We start from the raw sequence: 25,264 nt of genomic DNA, 5'->3' as shown, positions 1-25,264 counted from the left end.
TCAAGTGGTTGGGGCAAAAATTTTCAAAAGTAGGTCTAGAAAATCAGGTCACTTACCTATGAACCAAATACGGATTTAGAAACCTAACTTTAGGTTCTATGTTTGACAGTCTTGGCCTTACCATCCCAGGCATAGTGACCACTAGAAGCAAAAAGCAATTAAGACTATAACCAAGTGAGGAGAGAGCTAGTGACATCTGCAGGGCAACTGAGGAGAATCGTGGGGTAAGTAGTGTCAAATGCTGCATGGAGTTGTGGATGATCATGCGAGGGAGCTATGATCATCTGGGAGCCACTAACAACCCTGAAGACACCTGTGTCAGTGCTTTGGTGAGGTTGGAAGACAAATTAGAATGAATCAAGGATGCTATGGTTGGGGGAGAATAAGAGAATGTGGCATTTTCCAGCATTTTGAGGAGAAAGGGAAATTGAATGTGGAGTGGTAGTTGCTGATGGGGGCCAAGGGTTGGTTTCTGGGGTGTGGTGTGATGACCATACTGTATAGTCTGATAGAGATAGTTAGATTGACTAAAGGGAGATTAAGAGACATGGTGAGGTGAGACAGCATGGTGCAAAGAGTTTTGTTTGTTTGATTTTCTTTGCATAGCAGATGATGTTAGTAAGGTCAGACAGATACGGTGAGGCAAAGATGTTGGAAATGTGGGGATGTGAAGAGAGTTAATGGTATGCAATGGAATTGATTTCCATGGTGCCATCATATGTGGATGCATTTTTGGAGTAGACAAATATGGCAAACTCTCTGCACCGGGTGATAGGAAGGACAGAAAAGGAATTGGTTAAAAGAATCTGATAAAGTTGAAAGAATGAACAATGATTACCAATGCTTTTGTAGATTACAGAATAATCAATACCTGCTTTTACAGATAGGAGGGAAGCCTGACAGATGGCTACATGGCATTTATAGACTGTAGGTTCGGGAAGATTTTGATGCACCATTGTTTTGCCTTTTGCTCTGAGAGTTCAAGTTCATCAATTGCAGTGAAGGGTCTAGAGGGATAGAAAAACTGAGAATGTGTGTAAGTGCACAAGTTGGGTGTGCAATGTGGGAAGAATGGAGTTAAATTGTAGTTTCAGTAGTAGAAAGTGGAAGAGAGGGTGGGATAAAAAGGACTCCAGGAATACATTTTTTTCCGCAGAAGTCAGAGGGCAAAAAGTGTTTGAGTGAATATTAGCAAAAGAAGAAATATGGACAACGTGTGGGGTTGGTGAGGTGGAGATTAAATTTATATGGAATAGTCCTTGAATCTGAGCAAGGCAACTAAGTGGCAAAATTGCAGGGGGATATTCTAGTCATCAGATCAAGGAATTTGGACATGGTTTTGGACAGTAACAGGCTGGGGGCGAATAGTACTGTCAGTGGTGTTTCACTGGTGTAACGAAGAGCAGAATTTGGCCCAAACTTTCTAAGAGGGAGATGAAATTGTGGGTAATATTGTTTTCAGTTGCTGTTGAAGTGGATATTTGTCATAAGTGGGAAGTTCGACAAGCTGAGGTGAAGTGATAAACTGGCAGGACTCTAAAAATAAAGGGAAATGTTAGGGTTAGCTGCAAAGATAGGCAAAGTGTGCAGAACTTGAAAGGAAGAGAGCAGAGTGGATGGGAGGGGCGAAGACAGGCAGAATTGAGAAATAGTTGGTTGATGATTACCTTGGCAAAACTTCTAATGGACTTTGCAGGAGCATAAACTCACTGGAGACCCCAAAAGCTTAACACTGCCCCTATCAGCTCATCTAGTTTCTGAGCACTTGTGTGGATTCCATTGCCTCTTCCCTTTGTGTTTTATGGTCACACCTTTTTTCTTTAATTGAAGATATTCCATCCAAATGTCTGGTACAGAGTCATCTATAAAAGACAAATGTAGTGTGCCAAATTACCTTCCAATAAACAATGAAACATTCAGGTCAGATGTCATCTAACTTGTATACTTTTATTTCCTCTCAACTATTCAGTTTTTCACATAGTAAGTATTTGTATTATGTTTTTGGTTGTCATGAACTAGCAATATATACGTCTTCCAAGGAAGCTTGTGGTTGTTATGTCTTTGTGTTCGTCTCATTTGAAAATAGTAGATCCTTTAAATGATTGCTTGAGAGAGTCAGATTTTGCCTTTTAGTTGTTGAAAAGATTTCACATTTCTCCAACAATATAAAACTTCCACAATATATTACGTAAAAATATGCCGTGCATTCTGCAGTTTGGGGTTTGATTAAAACAGAAAGCTATTCATAGTCAATGATACTCTAGATTGAAAGTAATTATTTTGTTCTTCTATTGTATTGCCATAAAAATAGCTACTTTTTATATGTGGCTGGATTCTGCTCCCACTCAAGTATCTGGATTCAGTGGAAACAGGATTGGGATCTTGAAGGTTAAACTTAGAGCTATGAAAAGTCTTTGGGGTAAATTGTTTGTTCCTTGATCCTTTGATTTATTTTTTGGTGATTCATTATCATCTCTGAGTGATTTGAACTAGTGTACGGTTGTTTTCTTCTTTGTACTGTTCCTTTTAAGTAAGAGTAGACAGGAAATATGGGATCAAACTGAAGTTCCAATTGTCAGTATTATCATAGTAAAGGGAATGTTGTAGCCAGCATGATTTCAGTGGGATTGCTAGGGGGCTATTGGTCAGGGCAGATTTTGCCCTTAGAAATGCGGTATGGTGAAACGTCCCTTTTATTTTTCAGAAAAGCTTCAAGTTTTAGTTTTAAAAGTATGTAACAAAACCAAACAAAAATCATAATCACCTTTCCAGACAGAGCTTTGTAATTACACTTGTTCGAAATAAATATACACCACTCTTTAGCAGATAGCAGTTCAAGAAAGAGTGAAAATAGCCCAAATTAAAGGGACTCTATCACGGTAAAAATAATGGGCTTAAGTGCTGAAGCGCTTACTCAGAGCTCAGTTCTGTTATTCACTGCATGCAGGCTCTGTGGTGCGTCTGGACAGAGATCCATACATTTCAATGAGGCGCCCCATGCAAGGGCAGCGAATTGCAGAATCTGCCATTAGTTGTCACCAATCCCTGACCATGCTAAACTCCCATGGACTTCAGTGGGAGTTTTGCTCAAGTTTGCCCTTAGTAAAAACTGAGGGTCTGATCCTACAAACATGCCCATGTCTGGTGCTTAGCGCATACCATAAGCAGTCCCATTTAACAGAGATGAGAAAAAGGATGGGCCAGTGATTAAGACACTAGTTTAGAACCAGGTTTAATTCCCTCCTCTGCTACAGACTACCTGTGTAACCTCAGACAAGTCACTTCATTATTCTCTGCTTCAGTTCCCCATCTCTGAAATGAAAATACATTAAGAGCACTGAGATATTATGGTATTGTGGGCCATGTCAGTACTTCAGATAAGTAAATAGTAAGTTCAGCAACGTTAGTCCAATGTTTTTAATATAGCCCTACAAGTCTGTCTGTCTATTTAGATGGCCCCCAATTACTGTTCTATCAGAGCACCTCCCAATCCATATACCCATCCTCACAACACAACTTTAATGTAGGGAAGTGCAATTAGCCCCATTTTACAGAGGGGCAACTAGTACCTAACCACTGGATCGTCCCTCCTCTCCTATGGGATCAAGTGTTATCCTCTCCAAGTGTTATCAATAACATTTAGATTTTAGACATTTAGAACTTTAATTTTATTACTTTCCAACATTTATACTGTTTATTGTTTGCATTTCACTCACCTTGGACATTAAACCTCTCTTGGTCAGTTTCACTCTCTCTCTAGTCCATTTTACTTTGTGACTGTCCGGCTCAAAAACAGTGCTGTTGTTTGAGTTGACAACACTGCACTGACATGTTTTTAAGTTATTAATAAAAACAAACTGTTCAATGAAATTTTAAAATGAAAATCCTGTCTCTTCATATTATGCTTATTAAGTCCCTCCCTTCAAAAAATTAGAATTCAGGGCCTAAACTATGTTGACAATGTCTCTAAGTTTTCCACTTCTGATGCTTTTTGTGTTCTATAAATCGAATTAACTGTAATAAGAAAATAATAGGACATAATGTTTGTTTTACAAGGTGATTGATCTCTTGGCAGCATGGCAGGCTTTTTTATTGATTGATTGGTGGATAATGTCAGAGTGGATATGTCCTGAAGGAAAAGAGCTGACACTTAAATCCATGTGTGACAGATTACCATCTGTATTTGAAGACAGGTTTCTTCTGGAAATTGCAAAGATTTCCAAAAGAAAAGAGAGAAAGTGACATGAGAGAAATTTGTTGAAACTTGCCTCAACCTTTCCATGCTCTGAGAACATTTGCACAAAGCTCTGTGCTTTGTGGGCACCATGTTTTCAAGGAAAGAGAGATTTAACTTTTATTTGGTCCATTCTTGTCTGATGGATCTAGTTTTAATTTTGTTAATTAAGGAAATGCCTTACTGAACAACCAACCAACAAAACTAATTAAATGAAAAACTTTAATTTACTACTTGGTGGATAATGATTATCATATATTATACTTAATTAGCTCCTTGGGAGGAAAAGATGGTGATGTGGTTAAAGGAAGGAGATTAGAAGAATCAAGGAAGCTGGGTTATGTGCCTGTCTATTTCTTTTTCTTGTAGTCTTTTATTTTATGTGTGATGCTAGGCAAGTCATTCATTATCTTCTTCCTGCCTTGGTTTTCCCATCTGTACAAATTACAATAGCAATACTTACCCAGCTCACAGGAGTGATGTGAAGTTTTAACGCATTGAAGTTTGTAGCAGGATGACCTTTGTTATCATCAGATGAGGGAGACACTGTAAAAACATCCAAGTGTTATTTCCTCCTGAGAGATGTAAAAAAATTTACAGGCCATTAACTATATTCCAACTTTACATTCTCATGTGCAGCAATGGGATCTGCATGCATGTATCTGAATGGCAGGATATGATGTTATAGATCTTAACCCACCTTCAAAATGCAGCCACCTCACAGAGAGAACACAGCAGCTGCTGAACATCATGCAACCGCCCTAAGCAACTAGTCATTTGGGACAGGAAGTGAAGAAAATTGCTTCCAAAATGAACTGCGTAATATCAACCTTTAAAATGAGTAGGACTGAAAAGTAATAGTCTTTGGTAAATAAGGAAAAAAATCAGTTTTGCTAAGGGATTGTACCTGGAAATAAGATCACATAAAGGCTGATGTGAGAAAGAGGAAGACATTGATTATTATATCAGTGAAATTCATATCAAAACCATATGGAAATAAGACAATATTTTGTGCTTTTAGAGCACTGTTTCTCCCTGGAGTTTAAAGAAGCAAGTATCATTACTCCCATTTTACAGATGGGGTAATTCAGGTAGAGAGATGTCGAGTGACTTATATGAATTCTTAGTAGAAATCAGTAGCAAAACTGGGACTAGAACTCCTGACTTCATGCAATCCACTAGACCACAACTGTCCCAATGTTTTTCAGGAATAGCATAGCCTAAATTCTACCCTGACTTAGATTCTATTGCAACTCCATCAGAGCCAGAGAGGTTGCAGCACTGGGGGTAAGGACAGAAATTGGCACATAAAACATACTAGACATAATATGAAATATTATAGAACTAGCCAATTTTCCTGATATTTAACATAGACCATGGAATATGAACAGCACCATTGATCTGTTTATGTTAATTCCTATTTCTTAAATATATTTCAGTTATTGTCAGATGAGACATATATCCACACCCCCTAAAAGTTGTAGCTATGGTGTGGCTGCAGCTAGGTCGATGGAAGAATGCTTCCATCGACCTAGCTACCATCACTCAGGGAGGTGGAGTTCCTATAGTGATGGAAAAACTCCTTCCATCACTGTAGTCTGCGTCTACACTACGGGATTACAGCAGCATAGCTACAGCACCAGAGCTGTGCCACTGTAGCGTGGACATGGCCTGACTCAGCGGGATGGTAGGAAAGTGACATAGGGAAAGGGAGAAACTGCTAGGAAGAATTAGTAAGTTAGTTCACTTCATAGAAAAATAGGATGTGATTGTCCAGGACGGGGCAGTGGAAGTGTGGGGGAGGTACTACCCTGCAATGGAAATATTGTGGGGTCTCCACTCCCACATTAACTCATGCACACTGGGAGAGAGAGTGGATGCTGCAGGGCCCAAGGAGGGGGAGAGACTGGAGCAGATGCTGCAAATCCTGGGAGCAGGGAACAGGACTCGGAGGGGCTGGAATGGGCCTAGAAGCAGTTAGGAATCCCTGCAACCCTCCTTTACAGCCTGGAGCTGGTTGTTCCTCTCCCCTTCTGACCAAGTATCAGTATCTCCCCTAACTCCCCCTCCAATCCCTCTGCTTCCCCCGCCCCACCCAAAATATTCTGGTATTGGCTTTATTAATCCTGATAATCTGTCATTAACGTAATAAGGGGTGTGAAGCTTTTGTAACCATTTGAGCTTGGTCTTGGCATACATTGTTTTCTGGGTGTGATAGCATTTTAAGATGACAAAGGGTTAGACAGACACACGCAGTTCAAATATTTGTCCAGCCATTGAAATGAAAAGCTTCACTTCCGGCATAGGAGCTTGCTTTGTAAATTGTAATCCATCGTTGTCAGGTATCTATCCCAGAGACAAGTGGTGATTGTACACTGATTGCCCTTTCAGTGGCCTTTAACCAGCATTATGTGAAGTTTTAAATTCTATGATATCCAAAAAATCTATACTTTTTAATTTATTTTCTCCGGCATGTAGTAAGGGAAATTTTTAGCACTGTAAACAGACATGCACACACAAATCTGATCCAAACCAGGTCCTTCCAAACATTTGCAAATCTCCATGAATTACGCTGAGCAGCACCCGTCATCTCCATTCATCTTCACAAAGACATGAAAAGAAAAACAACAAATGACTGGCAGTTCCCTCTGGTCAATTTGAAGCCATGCAACTTATCACAAGACATTTATGTTTTCTGTTCCTTTATTTAAAACTGTCCACTCCACCCCCACTCCCAGTTTAAGTCTAAGTTTAAGACAATTGAGGACAATCATATGTATAAAGCAATTCTATATTTCAGAATCGTATTTCCTCCCCACACGCCATTCATCTAAAATTACTTTATAAGGGTTAAAAAGAACAGGTGAACCTTTAGAAAATGTTTACCAAAAAAAGGAGCATTTAAAAAAATGTACTTGGATTCATTCACCAAAATTGTGGACTATTCGCAAAAGATTAAGACCTTGATCCTGCAATTGGATCACATATGCAGACCCTTGAACGTACATTAATTGACTTCGGGGCACGGGCTCAAAAGGGTGTAGGTTCTGCACTAGCAGATGAATAGCAGGATTTGGGCCTCGATTTAAAAATGTAGTTTGAGATGGGCCTGAGCTGAAAAGTCTGAATCTTGAATTTTCCCTACTTTAGGGGTGTTCAAAAGACATGGGGTTTTGGTTTGTTCCCCTCACCAGAAATAGGGGGCAGCTTGTAAAGTTTGGTTCTGGGTCCAAAATCCTCCTGTGGTTTGGGTTGTTTGGATGGAGGAGTTCCATGCCCATCTCTAAATCTATTAGTTACATTTCTTTCTCCTAAAATATAATGATATCATTCAAGATGATTTTGCTATCTTTGTATTAACCACATGATTTATTTTATTTTATTCTTTTATAAAAATCATTAAGAGGAAAAAAATGAGGCATTTTGGGAGCTAATTGGGCTTGATTTAGGACCTTGAGTGCAGCAGTTGTCTCCCATGCCACCCCTTTCCGCAAAATAATAAACATGACCTGATATTCCTTTGAAAGCCCTAGTGGTTTTTATTTGGAGCATATTTTCCATTTCTACCTTGCTACATGTTCCTCGCTGTTTACAATTCAGCTGTTTGTGGTGTGTCAATCACATGGATGAGTAAAGGATCACTTGATGCTGACTTACTGCAATAAAAAAAAAGCCTTCAGGGTTTCTTCATTAATACACTGTAAACCCATCACACACCTTAGCCGGCATATTTGAAATGAATGGCAGGTTATCTGAGCAAAGCAATCTCCAAACCTTTCAGTTTTCAAGGCACTTTAAGTACCCATCCCAGTGGAAGGGTGCACCGTTTCTGCGTTTTCACATTTCTTGGGATACTGCAGGAAAGAAAGCTGTGGAAAGAGAGAAAAAGAGAGAAAGCTGAACCCACGTAAATGTAATCTCTATTATCAGCTGAAAATGGTACACTATAAAATCAAATGCACTAAGAGCCCGACTTCGTAGTCCTTACTGAGGCAAATCTCCATTAACTTCACTGGGATGTTTGACTGAGTAACAAGTGCAAGAATTTTCCTAAATGCTAGGTGTTCAGTGATCAATTCCCATCTTGTATTATTTTTTCTTTGTGTGACTTATGTGAATATACAAGATTCAGCGAAGGATAGACATTTCTCGGAGCCTCAGTGCAATTCACACAAGCCACTTGGACTCACTGAAGTTGGGTACCAATCAGTTTAAAGATAAATGGGGCCCTCACCCTTTCACACAAGTGAAACCATTTGTTATTTTCACATGCCTCATAACAAGAGTTATTTATAGCTGTGGAAAGAAAAATAGTGGAGCTATAGGCTTGGTGCAATTTATATGAAGCAGTTAGACATGATACGGTTGGAAACTGTTCACTTTCAAGTGAAATGCAGCAATGCTCTGCCTTCCATAGAGTGAAATAATTTTTACATGCCTTGTCAATCTCGTTATGCCCATGGAAAGAAATACAGTGAAAGCAGAGACATGGTGCTATTTATGCTTTTTAGAATGTTTTTGCAGTTAACAGTTTTGACCTTCATTCTGTTTTGAAGGTTCTGCTTTGAAAGGCTGCATGAAAACTCACACCACAGACAGTATTTCAACTAAAAAGTACCAAAGTCATGTGCGGGTGTGGGGAGAGGCTCTCCTTCTTTGGACTTTCTCTGTTTCATTCAAATCCTGGTTCAGATTCTCTGCTGGTATTAATTTGACAAAGCTGTATTTTCAATGATTTACACTAGGCATAAGTTCTGACCCTCTGAGTTCAGGAAAGTTTCATTTAGGTCCCATATGATCTTCGCAGACCCTGAAAGGAAAGCTAAATGCTACTAGAATTTAGTATCGAACACGGTGAAATACAATGGTCATCATTAAAAAGTCAGTCCTCTTTCACCTTTACCCCACCATGTTGTCTAAGGGCTTGTCTACACTTACCTCGGAGATTTGGCGGCAGTCAACCGGAGTTACGCAAACTACGCAAAAAACTTGTGTAACTCCCATCGACTACTATGCTTCTGTTCTGTGCACCGTCTTCACTGCACTACGCCGACGGGAACCACGTTCCCATCAACGCAGTGCTACGCCACTTGAGAAGGTGGTCTTAATACGTCGATTTCTGGATCGACTGAGCGGGTGTTCACTGAATTTGCCGCCGTCAGTGAAGACATAGCCTTAGTATCAGATGTTACAGGGAAGCTGAGCTTTCCAAGTTGAATCAGTTTAAAAAACAATTGCAGTGAGTTCTTTGACTATACATTTTCAAACTTGGGTGCCTGAAGTCAGGCATCTAAAACAGTAACTTTAGGCTCCCAAATCTGAAAATGTTGGCCTTCAGCAAAGAGAAACCCTGGACTGCACTTCAGAATATCATGGACCTATAGGTTGGAAGCAGATTCCATTTGATGTCAAACTGTGGTCAAGACAGTCCCGTCTCAACACCACCACCACCAACTCACAAGTCCTATTGGCTTATTTCCTCCTCAAATGCTTCCAGTCTTATTATTGATTCGTTCCAACCCATTCTGCACAATTGGGATTGCTTTACAGATCTCATGATGGAAGATTATCACTGTTCAAGTCCAGGAGCTCCCAGCCATCAGGCTTTCCTAGGGTAAGTTTATATAACTAGAGATTATAAAAATCTCCAGAGTTAAAAATCTTAGACAAAACGAATTCCTGATAGTATGTTAACTAAAACACGGCATGTGCTGTACACATAGTAGTCACCCATCATGAAGAAGTTATCTCTTACTCATGGTGAACACACTGTGATATCTGATCTGCTATATTGCCCTATACTTTGAGCATATGGCCTATATTCTGAACATGTGTACTCTGAGTAGGAAATAACTGCTGAGTCTATGACTATGTCTTCACTGACGGCAGCAAATTCACTGCCGTCAGATCGACTTATCTGGATCGACTGAGCGGTCAGTGAAGACCCGCTCAGTTGATCCAGAAATTGACGTATTAAGACCACCTTCTCAAGTGGTGTAGCGCTGCGTCGATAGGAATGCGGTTCCCATCGACGCAGTGCAGTGAAGACGGCGCACAGCACAGAAGTCGATGGGAGTTACGCACGTTTTTTGTGTAGTTTACGTAACTCCGGTCAACTGCCGCCGAATCTCCGAGGTAAGTGTAGACAAGCCCTTAGGTTCTTTCTATTAATTCAGTTTTATAGGTGTGTTGCCCGAGATACAAAGAATTCAACTAACCTTCCAAAAATTACACAAAGATCAATTCTGCCATCACTCCCATTGAGTAGTATCTTACTCTGTGAATAGTCCTATTGAAATCAATAGGACTACTTGCAAGGAAAGGTACTACCCCATCTTAATAATGGGGTTGCAGAATCAAGTCCATAGCAAGGTACACCCTTACTCTCAGAGTTCTTAGTATCAACCCACTGGACCTGTCTCCCTCCTTTGTTCTTGTCATATAAATATCAAATTAGAAAACTCTTCCAACTCCAAATACAGTGAAAGAATCTGCCTCCCTTACTCACACTGAATAGTAACTCACTCTGTTGTCTCCAATGGGACTACTCATGGAGGAAGGTACTATTAAGAGAAAGAGTGACAGAATCTGGCTCTCAGTGATTAAAAATTGTATATTCTGTTCATCCAGGTTTACGTTCTAACTCAGTTATTCTTCCGCTGTCATATTTTGTAGCTGTATATATCCAGAAATTTTAAACAGTACCAGACATAACTACTTACACATACTACCCCTCATTTTCACAGTAATTACCTACCTTTTTTAAAGATTTATTTGTTTGTTTATTAGAGATATTAATAATAATTTAATCAAGCATTTCTAACAAAAAAATTTCCTCAAAATCTTCCTCCCTCTCCTATATATCAAAGTAACTCTTTCTAAATATACCAGCTCACTCAACAGCCCTATTGATATCTTTGGCAGATTTCCATTTCTACATGATCATTTCTTTTAACACCTAGACGTGCTCTTAGCAGGATTTGTTTTTTAAATGGCCAATTAATATTCCTAAAAATTTCCAAGTTTTACTGGTAAGAGGCTTCCTGGATCACTGGGAAAATCACTCTCCGAGATCATGTCAGGTCTTGTTTCCTTCACAGAAGAATATGCTTCTGTGTGTGTGTAAAGCCTGACATGTTACCTCTCCTGTTGTATACAATCTCAAAGCAAGGAATATGGTTAGCTCTTTTTTTCCCTTTAACAATTAGCTGTTTTCAAATGAGTTGTGAATCCACAGTCCTTTATCTGGGAGAGGACAGCTAAAATGGCAAATTTTGCACATGGAGGTTCAGAGAGGCATGATGGTCCTTTTATGCAAGGCTTAACAGGATGGAGAATGGGAAAAAGCTCTCCTTTGATAGGTTGGGTCAGGGGAAGTGAAGCTTCTGACTTGACGAAGGAAGCAGATCTGTTCCTACTGAGCTCTTCACAACACTTTAGTAATTATTTTAAGTGACACACACTTAATCCTGCACTCCCTATACGTGCATGACTTCCAAATGGAACTAATGGGAGTATTGCATATATAAAGACTTGACAAACAACAATATGCACTAATTCAAAGTCTGCCTTGCTTTAATAGTGGATTATCTCACCCTCCTTGTATCTCTCGTATCCTGAGACCAACACAGCTACAACAATACTGCATACATCAGTGATACTCAGAACTCATATATATATATATATATATATATATATATATGTAATTTTATTTTATTTTCACAGCAAAGTGACTGACCAAGTATTATTATTTTATCAACTACAATTGGTTAATAACATAGTAAAAGCATCTTGATTGGTTAATAACTTAGATTGGTTAATAATTAAATAACAGTGTTTTAATATCATGTGCTGCAAAGAGCCACAGGAGACATATTAAAGAGCCACTTGTAACTCACGAGCCTCAGTCTGAGTATCTCTGGCCTGCCTATTATTTTTAATGCAGATAGCTGTCTAGTTAGGAACTGGACAAGCTCCCATATTCCTAATGTAAACTAATATTTTCCCATTCATTCCTTACAGACATTGATGAGTGCTTGGTAAACAATGGTGGCTGTGACCATTTCTGCCGAAACACTGTTGGTAGCTTTGAATGCAGCTGCCAGAAGGGCTATAAACTACTAACAGATGAACGAACCTGCCAAGGTAATATTCATTCTTTTTACTCTGTTTTTTTAAAGTGGATCTTTAATTTGAATGAATCTCTTTGTTTTTAAATCATTTCCATTGCAGATTTTAATCATAAATCATAGCATTTTAAGCCAGAGACGACCTCTTAGGTGACTATTCTCTAGTGGCTGATACTGGAGGTTTTTTAGAGTGTAATTTCTAGTGCTATGTCCAGTCTAGGTTTTAATGTCTCTAGTAGTGGGAATGGCCTGCAATTGCAGTAAGTGTAGCTGAAGCATAAGCATCAGTGTGGTGTAGTGGAATAAGCACAAGTTAGGGAGTCCTGGGTTCTAATGCAAGTTCTCCACTAATTTGCTGTGTGCCATTGGGCAACTCCTATAACCTCTCTGGGACAGATATTTACCTCAGTTACACTGGGTTAAATCCAGAGTAATTCAATGAGTCAATGGGTTTATAGTACTGGCACTGAGGTAAGAATCTGGCCTCTGTCTTAATTCCCCTACCTGTAAAATGAGGCTAATGAGACTTACTTACATACCTCCCAGGGATATTGTGGGAATTAAAAAAACACTTCATATATTTTCTAATGATTCTTTGCTGCCTGTATTGTCATTGGTCAGATTAGTCACATGGTATTGTTTCTGTTCACTGACTGGATGGGTACATAACCATTTACAACATACATATACAGGTGCCTTTACAATTCAGTTTGTGCAAACATTTGTGTAAGTAAAACTCAACTGCTAAAACATACCCAGGAGATAATAGAAAAGGCAAATGTGCATGGCCAGAGGGAGGTAATTTTAAAATGTGAGGAAATATTCATGGACATTTTTTTGCAGGAGATGCCCATCTCTATTATTAAGTGAATGTTTGCATAGCATTTGAAATGTGTAAAGGGCTATATATACAGTACTAAACAATATTATTATTTTGGCGTTTCCAATACTTCCTCCTTGTTCACCAACAAAAGCAAGGGAGAACTGTTTTTAAGGATACACAAGCAATTTAAAAAGACTTTCCATTGCATCTCATTGGTACGGTCAGCATCTGAAAAGCCTACCTCACCCTGTGTGGTTAGACACAGGAGAGTCACAGCAAAGTTGGCAGGTGCTGGGCAAAGCTCAGACTGGCACAGTTTGTGCCACATGTCCTGACAGAAATAGCACTGCAGGATTGTGTCAGACAAGGACAGCTTGGCACGTGTGGAGTTAGCCACTAAAAATAGAGACAAAAAAATTTTAAAAAGGAAAACTGTCTTCATCACACAATTAGGTGTGCAGGCAATAGACTTAACAGCCATGACAGAAAACAGTAATTCACAGTACTACTTGAAACTCATGAGTCTGGATCTTCTCTCACCATGGTTTAAAAAGAATGTCACTCCAGTGAAGTTAATGTAATTACATCAGTGTAAAATTTGAGAGAGAAATCAGACCCCATAGTTCTGTTATGCAGACTCTGGCACAAAGGAAGAGAAGAACTGAATTTATTTGTATAAAGCTGATGATCATGACTGAAAGGTTTACCAATGGACTTTTAAATGTTCCTGCAAATAATGATGATATATTTCGGGCGCTGACAGGAAAATGAAGGCATCACTTCAACAGTCAGAGCTTGTTCCTCTGTGTTTGGTTTATCCATGTGCCTGAGTTTCTGAAAGAGGGCGTTGATAGTGAACATTTATATGTATGATGCCATTAACAAAACTATGTTTAAGGGGATGATGACTTTTTCCCATTTTAAAATCCTCCCTTTATTTGCCCAGAACTTTTTCAATCCACATCCCTTTTGGTCTGATATATGTGATTAAAATGTTGTTAAAAATTTAAATTAATAAAGAAACGTTAAATTGATTTGGGTTAGTTTCATCCTCTTCGTTCGCATAATTGATATTAGAATTTGACAAAATAAAAAAAAATCTACCGGTATAAAGAAGAATTGGTTCGTACTAGATTTTACAGCTGATCAGTAACTTGCCAACCTTAATATATTTTAAAATCAATAAAAAAGCGTAAAGACACAAGTTTTGGCTACCCTTCCTAAACTGAAATCTGAACCATTCTCCTTCTTATCACGTGATCAGACAGGGTGCTGTGAAAATATCACCGTTTTTCATTGCCAGTGGGCTGGGGGGGAGCACTTTGTATCCTCCAGCCGGTGCCTTGACTGCACACGTCAATTTGCTCCTAATCTATTGCTATAGTAGGTTCACCATCACAAGTCCAGAGGATGTCTGTGCCAGAGAGATTGCTCCAATCACAGAAGGTTTGGTTCTTCATAGTAAGAAATGGGGAGAAGCAAGTTTTTTCCTGTTTGATGCCTGAGGTATTTGGGCCCTAGAGACAGATTACAACGATACAGAATGATGCCTGCTTCATGGAAGAGGGTGATTTGTGATTATTTAGCTCCTGTCTGGTGCGTCAAGAGATAATTGGTGAACTCATGCAGTCAGTATGACTGCTGATGATGAATGAAGGGAAGCTAACAGAGATCAAGGAAGCACTGAAGTGTGAATCACCTGTATTTTGTTTTGTACTCTGTGGAGAAATCTAGTCAGTGGAAGTGGTTATAGCTTTAAATGGCAGGCACTGGAGAAAAAAGTGGTCTGAGGTTGGTGACTGTGTTGCATTATAAATCTTTCTGTTTTTTCTGGTAATTGCTGGGAAAGGCTAACCGTAAAAGTGTCATTGAGAGATTCATGCAAGCTTATTTTGGGTGCTTTAGTCTTCCATAGTGTGAATCACAAAGCTTTGATTTTTATTTATGAAAGAGGATATTGTTGTTCATGTTATTTACAATTTTTAAATCCATTTTTCCTGTTTTTAATGGTTCTCATTGTTGTAATTTTTATTTTGCATTCAATATTGCCTTTCATCTGCAGATCTCATCTTAAAAGTAAAGAATAATTTCAATTATGAATTAGTATATTTGAAGAGTTGATTTGGGAATCAATAATGAAGCGAATGTGTTTGCTTCACTATGTTTTCGTCAATGTTCTTGTTTTTGTTTTTAGTTCTGTTCTAAATGCATCTGGTTTAGATGACTCTTTAATTTGGAAAGTTACTATAGGGGCTCATCTGCAGGTTAAGGTACTGATCCTGCAATCCTGAGACAAAATTCTCAATAAAATGAATAGGAATTTTGCCATATTAAAGACTACAAAATCAATCCCCACTTATGTCCATGAGCATTAGTTTCTTAGTTACAGAAAACTATCAGCAGAAGGGGAAAAAACCTGCAGATGTACAGATCTTGCTAGAAATATTTTTTTGACTAACAGATGCAAAATGTAAATTAACTATTGCTGCTTCTCCTTAATATTTTCATTGCTGTCATCATTAGGTAATTTACATTTTTCCATCAAGGGCCCTTAATGTGAAACTCTGAGGTTCCCTTGCTTTACCCCATTTCTTTGTAGTCTTTTCATTACGGGTTCCTGTGCCAGCGTTAAGATTTTAGGGAAACCTAATGTGGTCAGTCTTTAACCAACCTGCTTCTATCCATTCACATGGCTCCCATCACTAAAGTATCCGAGTGCCTCACAAAAATATACTCAGAACACCTCTGTGAAGTTTTAGTTTGCACCAGCACTATCCACATGCACAACACACCGGGGCATGCTGCAATTCACACCCCCATAGTCTGAATGGGGGGGTCGGGGGCACATGTAGATATAGCCTGAGTCTGTCTAGTTCCTTAACCCCAAAACTGCCTTTCCTCCTATAGAGAGACAAAGCGGGTGAGGTAATATGTTTTATTGGGCCTATTTCTGTTGGTGAGAGAGAGAAACTCAAAGAACTTACACAGAGCTCTTCTTCAAGCTTCCCTCTCTCACCAACAAAAGTTGGTATCAGCAGTTTTGAAACATGCTGATCACTAGATCAGCTGAATTCAACATTAGCAAATGGTGTAGCTCATATGATAGAGCATGTAGCATGTTATGGACGTGGAAAATGGTTTGCATGTATTTGTTTATGGCCAAACCATTTTCAGCCCTGGTTGTGTTGAAGAACCTACTGTTAACACACATTGAATATCAGTGATGATTTTTCTAGGGCAGTGCTTCCCAGCCTTTTCCATACTGCAGCCCCATGTTACAACAGATTTTTTTGCCTCCTCTCTTTCTGCAACCACCAGGCTTGAGAACCCATATTCTGATACAAACAGTACTGAAGAGAAAAAACGAGAGTCCTGTAGCACCTTAAAGACTAACAAATTTCTGCAGGCATAAGCTTTCGTGGGCTGCAGCCCACTTCATCAGATGCAGCCCACGAAACGTGGGTTGCAGCCCATGAAAGGTTATGCCTGCAGAAATCTGTTAGTCTTTAAGGTGATACAGGATTCTCGTTTTTGCTGTATACAGACTAACTTGGCTACCCCTCTAGTACTGAAGAGAGATGCTATTTTCCCAGAGTCCCCATTTTAAGTGATCAGACTTAAATCAGGAGTTGTTCTTCCTTTTTAACAATGAAGACATATGTATAAATTACTAGTTATTTCAACAATGCTATTGAATTTTAGTGATTGGAAATTCTTCAGTACAGTGAAAGTGTTAATACCTTAGCACATGTTTTTATGGCACCTAACCCAAAAGGTCCCAGTCTTGATCAGGGTCTTTGAGTATAACAGACATATTAAATAATAACTAAAGGATCATATATTTTAATGTGTGTCATAATTTGCAGTAAGAAAACAACCAGGATTAGTTTTCAGAGCACAACAACTACAAAATAGCAAGCAGATTGTTTGGGGCTACAATGAATCCCTACAAGTACAGCCTTAATTAGCTTAATCCTTGGACGATAGGCGTTTAACGCCAGTTAACTTAATTGCTTATTCAGTTTTTGTTTGTTGTGCAGTGATCTTGAAAAAAATTCAACAATAAGCACACTCTCTGCTCCACTGACGATCAAGCTTCATTAAGCACGCAGAAAAATGTGCAAAATGCTGTTATAAATAACAATTTTCTTTTCCTGCTGCCTTTTGCAAGGAAAGGCAATGTGCACATTTCCCAGTACTCTGAGCGGGGAGTGGAAGGGGAGAGAGCATAAATTACATTCAGGAAAGGACCCTTTAGTGGGAAAATCCAGTGATAAAAGTGTTAATACCTTAGTCAGATAAATATTTACCAAAAAAATACAGCGACTCCTCGTATAGGGTGAAATTCATCCCTGTGCAGAGGAGTAGCACGAGGCTTATGCACCACTCACGTTCCACTTACATCTTCAAAACAGGGCTTCAGTGGGACTTAAGTGGTTCAAAAGTCTTGTACTGGCACAGGCATGAGTTTTATCCATAATGAAGTCTGGGAAAGGAACCTTTCATCAAACAGATTATTTGACATAGACTAGTACTGTAAAAGAGTGGGCTTTTCTGGCAACTGAATGCCTCTTCTCTTCACCTCAGGGAAGGTCTCTCTGGGACCCTTTGCTGGGAAGGCCTCTCTGGACCCTTTGCATTTGCAGGGGGCATTAAGAGCTAGAGGAGCTTCTAGAAGGCTACATCCTCACTCCTTTAGGGTAATGGCACTCCTTGCTCGAGTTAATTGTTAATTATTCCTTGTTTATTACTTTTTATAAGGTTTCAAAATAATGTAATGATTTGCTCTTCTCTTGTAATTAGTCATTAGAATACCGCTGTCAATCGCACCAGATATTTATCCAGAAGAATTGCAATGATGCCGGTTCACCACGAGGGTAACCAAGAGCAGAATTTGGCCCAGTATCTTCACCTTACACTGATGTGTTCTCCAAAATAACTGTCCTAGGCCACATGCTGCCTTTTTTTTATTACGTCAAAGCTGCCCAACAAAGGCTTCCAGGTCCCAGTAGGGCTGGTGGGTTTGTTTTCCTTTTTGTTATTTATTTTCTTTCTTTTTCTCCTCTAGAAAAAAGGAGTACCTATGTGACTTCATGAAATGAAGAGACTAAAAGCACTGACCAAGGCCAGGCACGTCTCAGGCAGATGCTTTGCAAGCTTCCCTATATAACTTGGCCAGTAAATTGTAATTCTGATTTGCTGGGCAGCTCAAACCTGGCCTGACCCTCTATTATTTCTGTCCTGGGGTGCATCTGAGCAGAACAGCAGTTGTGCCCTGCTATGTGATAGATTTGGAATGTGATACTACTAGACAGACGTTTACTAAGGACTAGGATGAATTTCCCATCCCACTTCCTGCCCATCCATTTTCACTTTTGTTCTTAAATAAGATTTGAACTCAGGCCTTCAGAGTTAACCCATTGCACCATAGATCCACACTCTCAATCCTAAAATAATTCAGTTAAATCAGAGGCTGAGCTTTCCTGATTGCGAAATTCTAACCACAGTGGTTTTAGTTTCAGGGACTTTGATGCGATTAGAACTATATGCGCTGGGTTTGGGTTCAGTAAGTCGACAGAGAAATGTTTCACATAGGGATGCCATTACAGAATTACCAACACAATCCTTGCTTTTATTCCAGGATAAAGAAAAATAGTACCTTTTCCAAGCACAGTAATTGTCTGGGATCTAGAAACATTAATAGGATACCTAATTCCTCAATAAGGTTGTCCATCTATTCACTTATTTGTATAAAATAGGCATTTATCTGCCTAAGTGCTGATCTGAGCTTCCAGATGCAAGATTTGGATATCCTGTACAGCATCTACACTCTGAAATTGGGTTCCCAGTATGAAAGAAGGGATGATCCCTTGCAGTGAGAGATTGGTAGGAATTGTTTGTGAAAATCAGTTTTTAATATTATAATGAATTATATTCATTTTAAGTCTATATTTTTTAAATTACATTTCAATATATTTGTGTTTCTAGGGAAACTATCACCATAGCATCTGGGGATAGCTTATATAAAGGTCATTATACATCGTAATCCATGAGAAAGAGAAACGAAGCTCCCCCTCTCCACACAGATTTAAAATGCTAATTTGAGACAAATGCAATCTAGGTGGCTTATTTTCTAGACCATGTATCTGGCCCAAGCCACTACTCCAATTCTTAGGAGAAGGTTTATGGAAAGCCATGATATCATCACCTCAGGGTGGCAAGAACTGGGCTCACCTGACCTCCAGAGGAAAAAAAAATTCCATAGTCAAGCACCCCAAATATATAAACTAATCTTGAACTCTCCTTACACAACCAAAATTCCCTCAGAAATATAAATAAGCAGGAGTGGGCCCTTAAGCGGCAATATAAATTCGGTAAAAGGTCTTCTCTACACTAGGAAACTGAATCATTCGTAATAAAAATGGTCAGAATGAATTAGTTTAGGCATAAATTGTTTGGTGCATCCACACTAGCCATGCTGAATCAATTTAAGAGCTGTTACTGGCTTGCCCCCAAATCTACACTAACTAACCTAAACTGTTCCATTTCCAATATCTTACAGTATCTGGCTTAGCTCCCAGAAGTAGTGCATTATGGGAGACCCCAATAGGCTCTTGATGTACTGTGGACCAATAGTGACTGGAGAAATTGAAACTTTTCAACTAAGCTGTATCCATACAGACACTAAATCAATTCAGGCTAAACCTGTATTTAGGCCTGAAAAATCATAGGTTGAAATCCTGGCCCCATTAAAATCAATGACAAAACTCTCATAGACTTGAATGGGTCCAAGATTTCACACACAGTCTCCACAGCACTCTTTTAAATGGTTTGGAGCACACTTGTGTTTGGACACAAAGTGCTCTAGGAGGTTAAAACAGTTCTTAGCAGGGTACATTTTTCTAGTGTAGGCAAGGGCCATATGACTAGCAGAGTGAAAAAGCAAGTTAGTCATTCCACCAGCAGGTAGCCAGGCAAATTATCTCTGCCAAGTTACCATTTGAACCAATTTCTGATGAAAAATGTTAACATTTTTGCCTAACTTAAAAACAAGCAGAAGCAAATGTAAAATAATAATACTTTTATTCCGCCTTCTTCTTTCCTTCTAGCTGGAAACGTGGTAAGCAATATTACTCTGGCATAGTCCCTTGAGGCCAGACAGGAGGGCAACACGGGGGCACCAGAGGAAAGTTATACTGTTTGTTTTTTTAAAAAAATATTTTAAATAGATTTTTACCTGCGCCCACACAAACCCCTGTTTGAGCTGTGATCCTAGTGGTCAGGTTTGAACTTTATTCTGTGGAGAGGAGTGTTAGAATGCCCTCAAGGCTCAGTCTGTTCCCTTGAGAGGGAAGGGAACACCACAGTAGGTGTGGATTCCACAGAGGGTTAGGAAACTGGACCTAACAGCTGGAACACCTACAAGTTCTCTGTTTGACTTTTACCCCAGTCTGTGTGTGTGTGTGTGTGTTGTGTTTGCTATACTCATGCGGAAAAGCTGCAAGTTTCAGGTCTTCAGCTGTTGAAGAAAATATACAGGGCTTGAATCTGCTTCTCAGTTAAATGAGGCAAAGTCCATTGAAATCAATAGCATTACACTGATATTAAAGTAGAAGAAGCTCACAGTACTTACTCTCTATTACAGCCTTGAACAGAGCAGATTGTGCAGTGTACTGATTGGTACATACAGGGCTGAATTAACCCATTATTGAGTCCTAGGCAAACATATGCTTCTGGGCCCCTACCTTCTAATATGAATAATAACAAATGGCCCAGACACACCGTCCTGCCTACACAGGCAAGAAAAAATTACTTTGTTGCATAGACCATGGAGTTGGGAGCCAAGAGGTGGGACCCACGCGAGCCGGGCCCAACCACTCTTAGGCAGGTACATGGACCTGCTTAAGACACATGGTTGCATCACCATTCACATTTGGCCCCAGACTCCCTCTGTTATGGTGGCGGGGGAAACATGCCAAATTTGAGCAAGTGGCATTGCAGCCTGGTGCACAAGGTCACAGGATGGCTTGAGTTTCGTCTGGCCACCCCTCCATCGTGACATGCCTCCTTTCCTCCTACCCCCCATGAATTTGGGCCCTACACTCTTGCCTAGTTTGCCTGTGCATTAATTTAGCCCTGGGTACACCCAGAGGGTGTAAAACATACTGACTAGAGTTAGGCTGATTCACACCAACCAAGGGGCTGGCAGTTTGTTTAATTATATGCATATCTCACTGAAGTGACTGCACACAAACAGTCATGATGGCTCAGTTTTGAATGTGCCAAATGAACTGGTCAGAATCAGCGATGTGCCCAAGCGGCTCCTGGGAGTCCCTTGTCAAAATGGAAAGGAAAGATTGAGGTGATTTCCCTGTCGCCGATGGTGTTCACTCCTTATTTGGATACTATCTTTCCAAGACTGTTTTTGTCCCTGAGCCTCATAAAAATGCATCTAAGTGTCTTGCTTTTGGCATATACCAAATTGCTCCAAGTATCAGATTTTTATTTTTTTAAATGTCGCAGTGGAGAGCCCCCTCCAGCCTCTTGCTGAACAATGTGTTTATATCATCAGTACAGGGCCCACTGCTTCATCCGTTACTCATATGCTCAGCCCTGACTCTTGATATCAAGGGTTGCAGGATTGGGCCCACAAACAGTATATGGCTCAGGCACCAACTGTAAACATTTCCAGTAAGTGCGCTCAGTGTAAGTTGTTTGCCAAGTGATGATACCTCCCAAATTGGCTGTGATTGGGAGAAAGTGGTTCTGCTTCAATGTGAAAACAAATAAATAGATTCCCCTGTCCCTCAAGCCTCCTCTCTGCAGCACGTGCACTCCTAGTCCACAGTAAGGGGAAGGGAATTTTTTGTGGTTATCCCTAGTTTGGAAGGGTTATTAAACCTCATATTTAAGGGTGTTAGCCAGCCTGAAACTATTAGAAATCAGCATGAGACCTAATGTTGGGTGAGACGATCATCCCACATCTACCTGCTTACATCTTTCTTGGTAGCTTCTGGTGCTGGCCACTGTCAGAGACAGGATACGGGACTAGCTGGACCACAGGTCTGATCCAGTATGACAGTTCCTACATTGGGAGTACATCATTGGAAAGATGGCTTTTTAAAATACCCTGCAGCCTCTCTTGTTATGTAATGAACATTGGAAGCCAAACAAAATATTTCAATAGTGTATAGAGACTAAAATGCACTTCAGCGCACTTTTCTGTTGATATAGTAGGACATATTGTGTGTACCTTGCAGAAACGGTTGTGTTGTGAACTGGAGTTTTGTTATGTATTAATGAATTAGCAGGATATGAGTCAGTCTTAGAATAGCTTGAGCAGGATTGTAGCATTCTTTCACAAACAATAGTGTTGATAAATGGGGCTGGAAGCTGTAATTAATTGTGTTTTTAAAGATCGGTAGAGGGAGTGTGTTATTTAGTACACTGTGGTATGGTGATGTTGTTATTGTTATTACACATGTATAATGCAATCCAGTCAATGAGCAGGCCCCCATTGTGGTAGGCATTGTACAGACTTGCAGGAAAAAGACACCTTCTGCCCCAAAGAGCTCAGAATATTTCAGCTTTCCCAGAAGTACACCTTTTAAAGGTGAGTGGATTGGTTTGGTTTGATTCAGATCCCAGATCATTAAAGCAAAGAGTGCAGGTTTCATCTCTTAGCAATGTCATCAGTTGTTGCCATGTGGTCAGATATTATGGTGATGAATCTTGGATGGATTAGATGTGATGGTAGAGAAAGGACATTTTTACCTGTTAGTTTTCAGTTGAAAATTAAACTGTGTTGTAGCACTTGCTCTTCCAGCTACTTTAAATTACATTAGGCCTGATTCTGCCCCCCTTATTCAAGTTGAGTAGAACCTACTCTGCAAGGAGTCCCATTGACTTCTACAGAAAGCTGGCAAGGTCTGCTCCAGTAATTAGATTGCTGCTTTGTGAAGAAAGCCTTTTCCTCCTTTTAGAAATCTGTCTATAAAGCAAGTGTATCCCAGGACACAGGGAATATTGCTTGCTCAATATACAGAGGGTAAAGGCCTTTCTGTGTTTGTATCATTAGGCTGTTAAGTTGCTCTTTCAGGATTGCTGTGTAAATAGTGGCTTGAGAAGAGTGCAGGCTACTATACCATGTTTATGTTTGTGGGGAAACAAATAAACCTGCCTTAAGTTTCTTTTAATGCACTTCCATTCTTGATCTATAGCTTCTTCTCCCCAAGCACTTGAAGTAGTAGCACAGTTTATTGCCATAATGGCAGTAGATAATTCAGCTTGCTTTCGCCTTGGAAAATGATTAATTTTGGAAAGGGATACATGTTTGCTCATAAAATCTTGGCAATGTTTTTGATGAAAGTACTTTGTTTTCTTAAAAATGTTGGGAAAGTATTTGACTCTAATTGCATTTTATACTGTGCTAGCAAAACAATGGTAAGAGGATAAATGAAATGGGAGTCAGAGCCAATTGCCTCCTACTGGGTCCCATAGATTAACAAATAGAGGAACCTGACCATAACAAAGGCCTCATCTAATGAAGGCAAGGGCTGGAAAGGGTGTCAGAGAGATAACTCAGACAAGCAGAGAACAGGAAAGCCCAAGTGCATGGGTAATTTACTAAAAAGGCCACAATAACATTAAGCATTGATACAGCCCCGGTCTGTATGGGGTTGATACATTGATACAGCCCCAGTTTTATGATGACTTTTTTACAACTGCTCCTTTATTTTTCTCTCTGTCTCTCATTTCCTTTTTTCCCCTCCCTCAGTTTCACTTACTATCCAGTAGATCAGACCCTTCCAGCAGCTTCTCATTGCTTGAATACCTTGTTGCTGCTTCTAACGTATTGTGTCCAACAGTCACACATAAAAATACCTGTGCGAGCCAATTGGCTCAAGCTGGTCCTTATTTTGGTACCATAAATAATGCTGTATTTCAAAAGCACATATCAAAGACAATCTGAGCATAAGGCTGTGAGGCCACAAAAAATGAGTGTGATTCTTAGGTATGTGACTGGGGATTGCCGGGCATGTGAGTAAAGCTCCACTGAGGGATGGTTGGCAGTCATTCCGACGCATTCTGTTTGAAGGTGTTGTTTTAACTCTGGCCCGTTTATGTGAGTTGTGTTAGCCCTTCTCTGATTTTCTGTTACAATTCAGGACTGATATCGTAGTTCTTCTCTAACGACCTCGATCCTGCAAGGTGCTTAGTTCAACTCAGCTCCTGTTGACTTCAAATGTAGTTAGCTATAACAACAAGCGGCATTGTTAGAGGCAGCAATGCAGTATTATTAATTATTATTATTGTTTATTATTATTTAGATTATAGTAGTGCCCATAGGCATCATCAAGATCCAGGGCCCCGTTGTGCTAGGTGCTTTACAAACCCACAGGAAGATATGATCCCTCTCCTGGAGGAGCTTTACTAACTAATGAAAGGCTAGCGTGGAACAAACAATAAGATAGATGAGGGCAATTGAGATCAGATCACACAATCGGGCTAGCTGTGCAGAGCTGGATAGTTTTTTTTTGTTTGTTTTTTTTTAAGATTTGGAATTATCATTTTAAAAAATCCCAATCAGACCAACCCTCTTACCTCCAGGCTCCCTTTATATCTGTGATCCAGGCCTCATTTATTAACTTTATATTATTTTACCTAGTAATTAGTATATTTTGTTTCCCCGGCTATAGAGACCATTCTCAGCAGTCTTGTGACCTGGTAATTAATTCCTTCCTTTAAAAAAAGTAAATCTTCTCAAGAAGTCCCTCAGATGATGGGTCCACTCCCCATGCATAAATGCCTCTCCCCTGTTGGCTCTAGGGTCGGAGGGTTCTCCTGTTCTCTATGCTGCTGTCCAAGAGTACATGGAGGACTCCCCACATGTGCCAGAGAGCAGAAAGTTCTTTGATCATTTATGGCGCATGATCTGGGGCTGTGAAGATGCCACCAGAGTCTCCCCACTACTTCACCCTCTATGCAGCTATTCCCCAATTCCACAAGATGGCTGATAGAATCGCTGACATCATCGGGGCTGATGATGATGTGAAGGCACCACAGTGCTGGGAGAGA

General features: G+C 39.8%; 1 protein-coding gene across 4 annotated transcripts in view; it reads left to right on the top strand.

Annotated features, from left to right (window-relative positions):
• SCUBE1 (signal peptide, CUB domain and EGF like domain containing 1) overlaps positions 1 to 25,264 on the top strand; it is a 295,960-nt gene that overhangs the window by 196,790 nt on the left and 73,906 nt on the right. For all 4 annotated transcript variants that reach the window (XM_067559336.1, XM_067559335.1, XM_067559338.1 and 1 more), the window contains one exon: positions 12,257 to 12,379. In XM_067559336.1, the coding sequence (XP_067415437.1) occupies positions 12,257 to 12,379 (123 nt within the window). The remainder of the gene's footprint in view (positions 1 to 12,256; positions 12,380 to 25,264) is intronic.

This window comes from Emydura macquarii, unplaced genomic scaffold (genome assembly GCF_026122565.2).
Source record: "Emydura macquarii macquarii isolate MOO-44397 ecotype Brisbane River unplaced genomic scaffold, CSIRO-AGI_Emac_v2 contig_2205, whole genome shotgun sequence".
NCBI classification, from domain to species: Eukaryota; Metazoa; Chordata; order Testudines; family Chelidae; genus Emydura; species Emydura macquarii.
The sequence above is the reverse complement of the archived record's forward strand: the minus strand, read 5'-3'. Positions and strand labels throughout refer to the sequence as shown.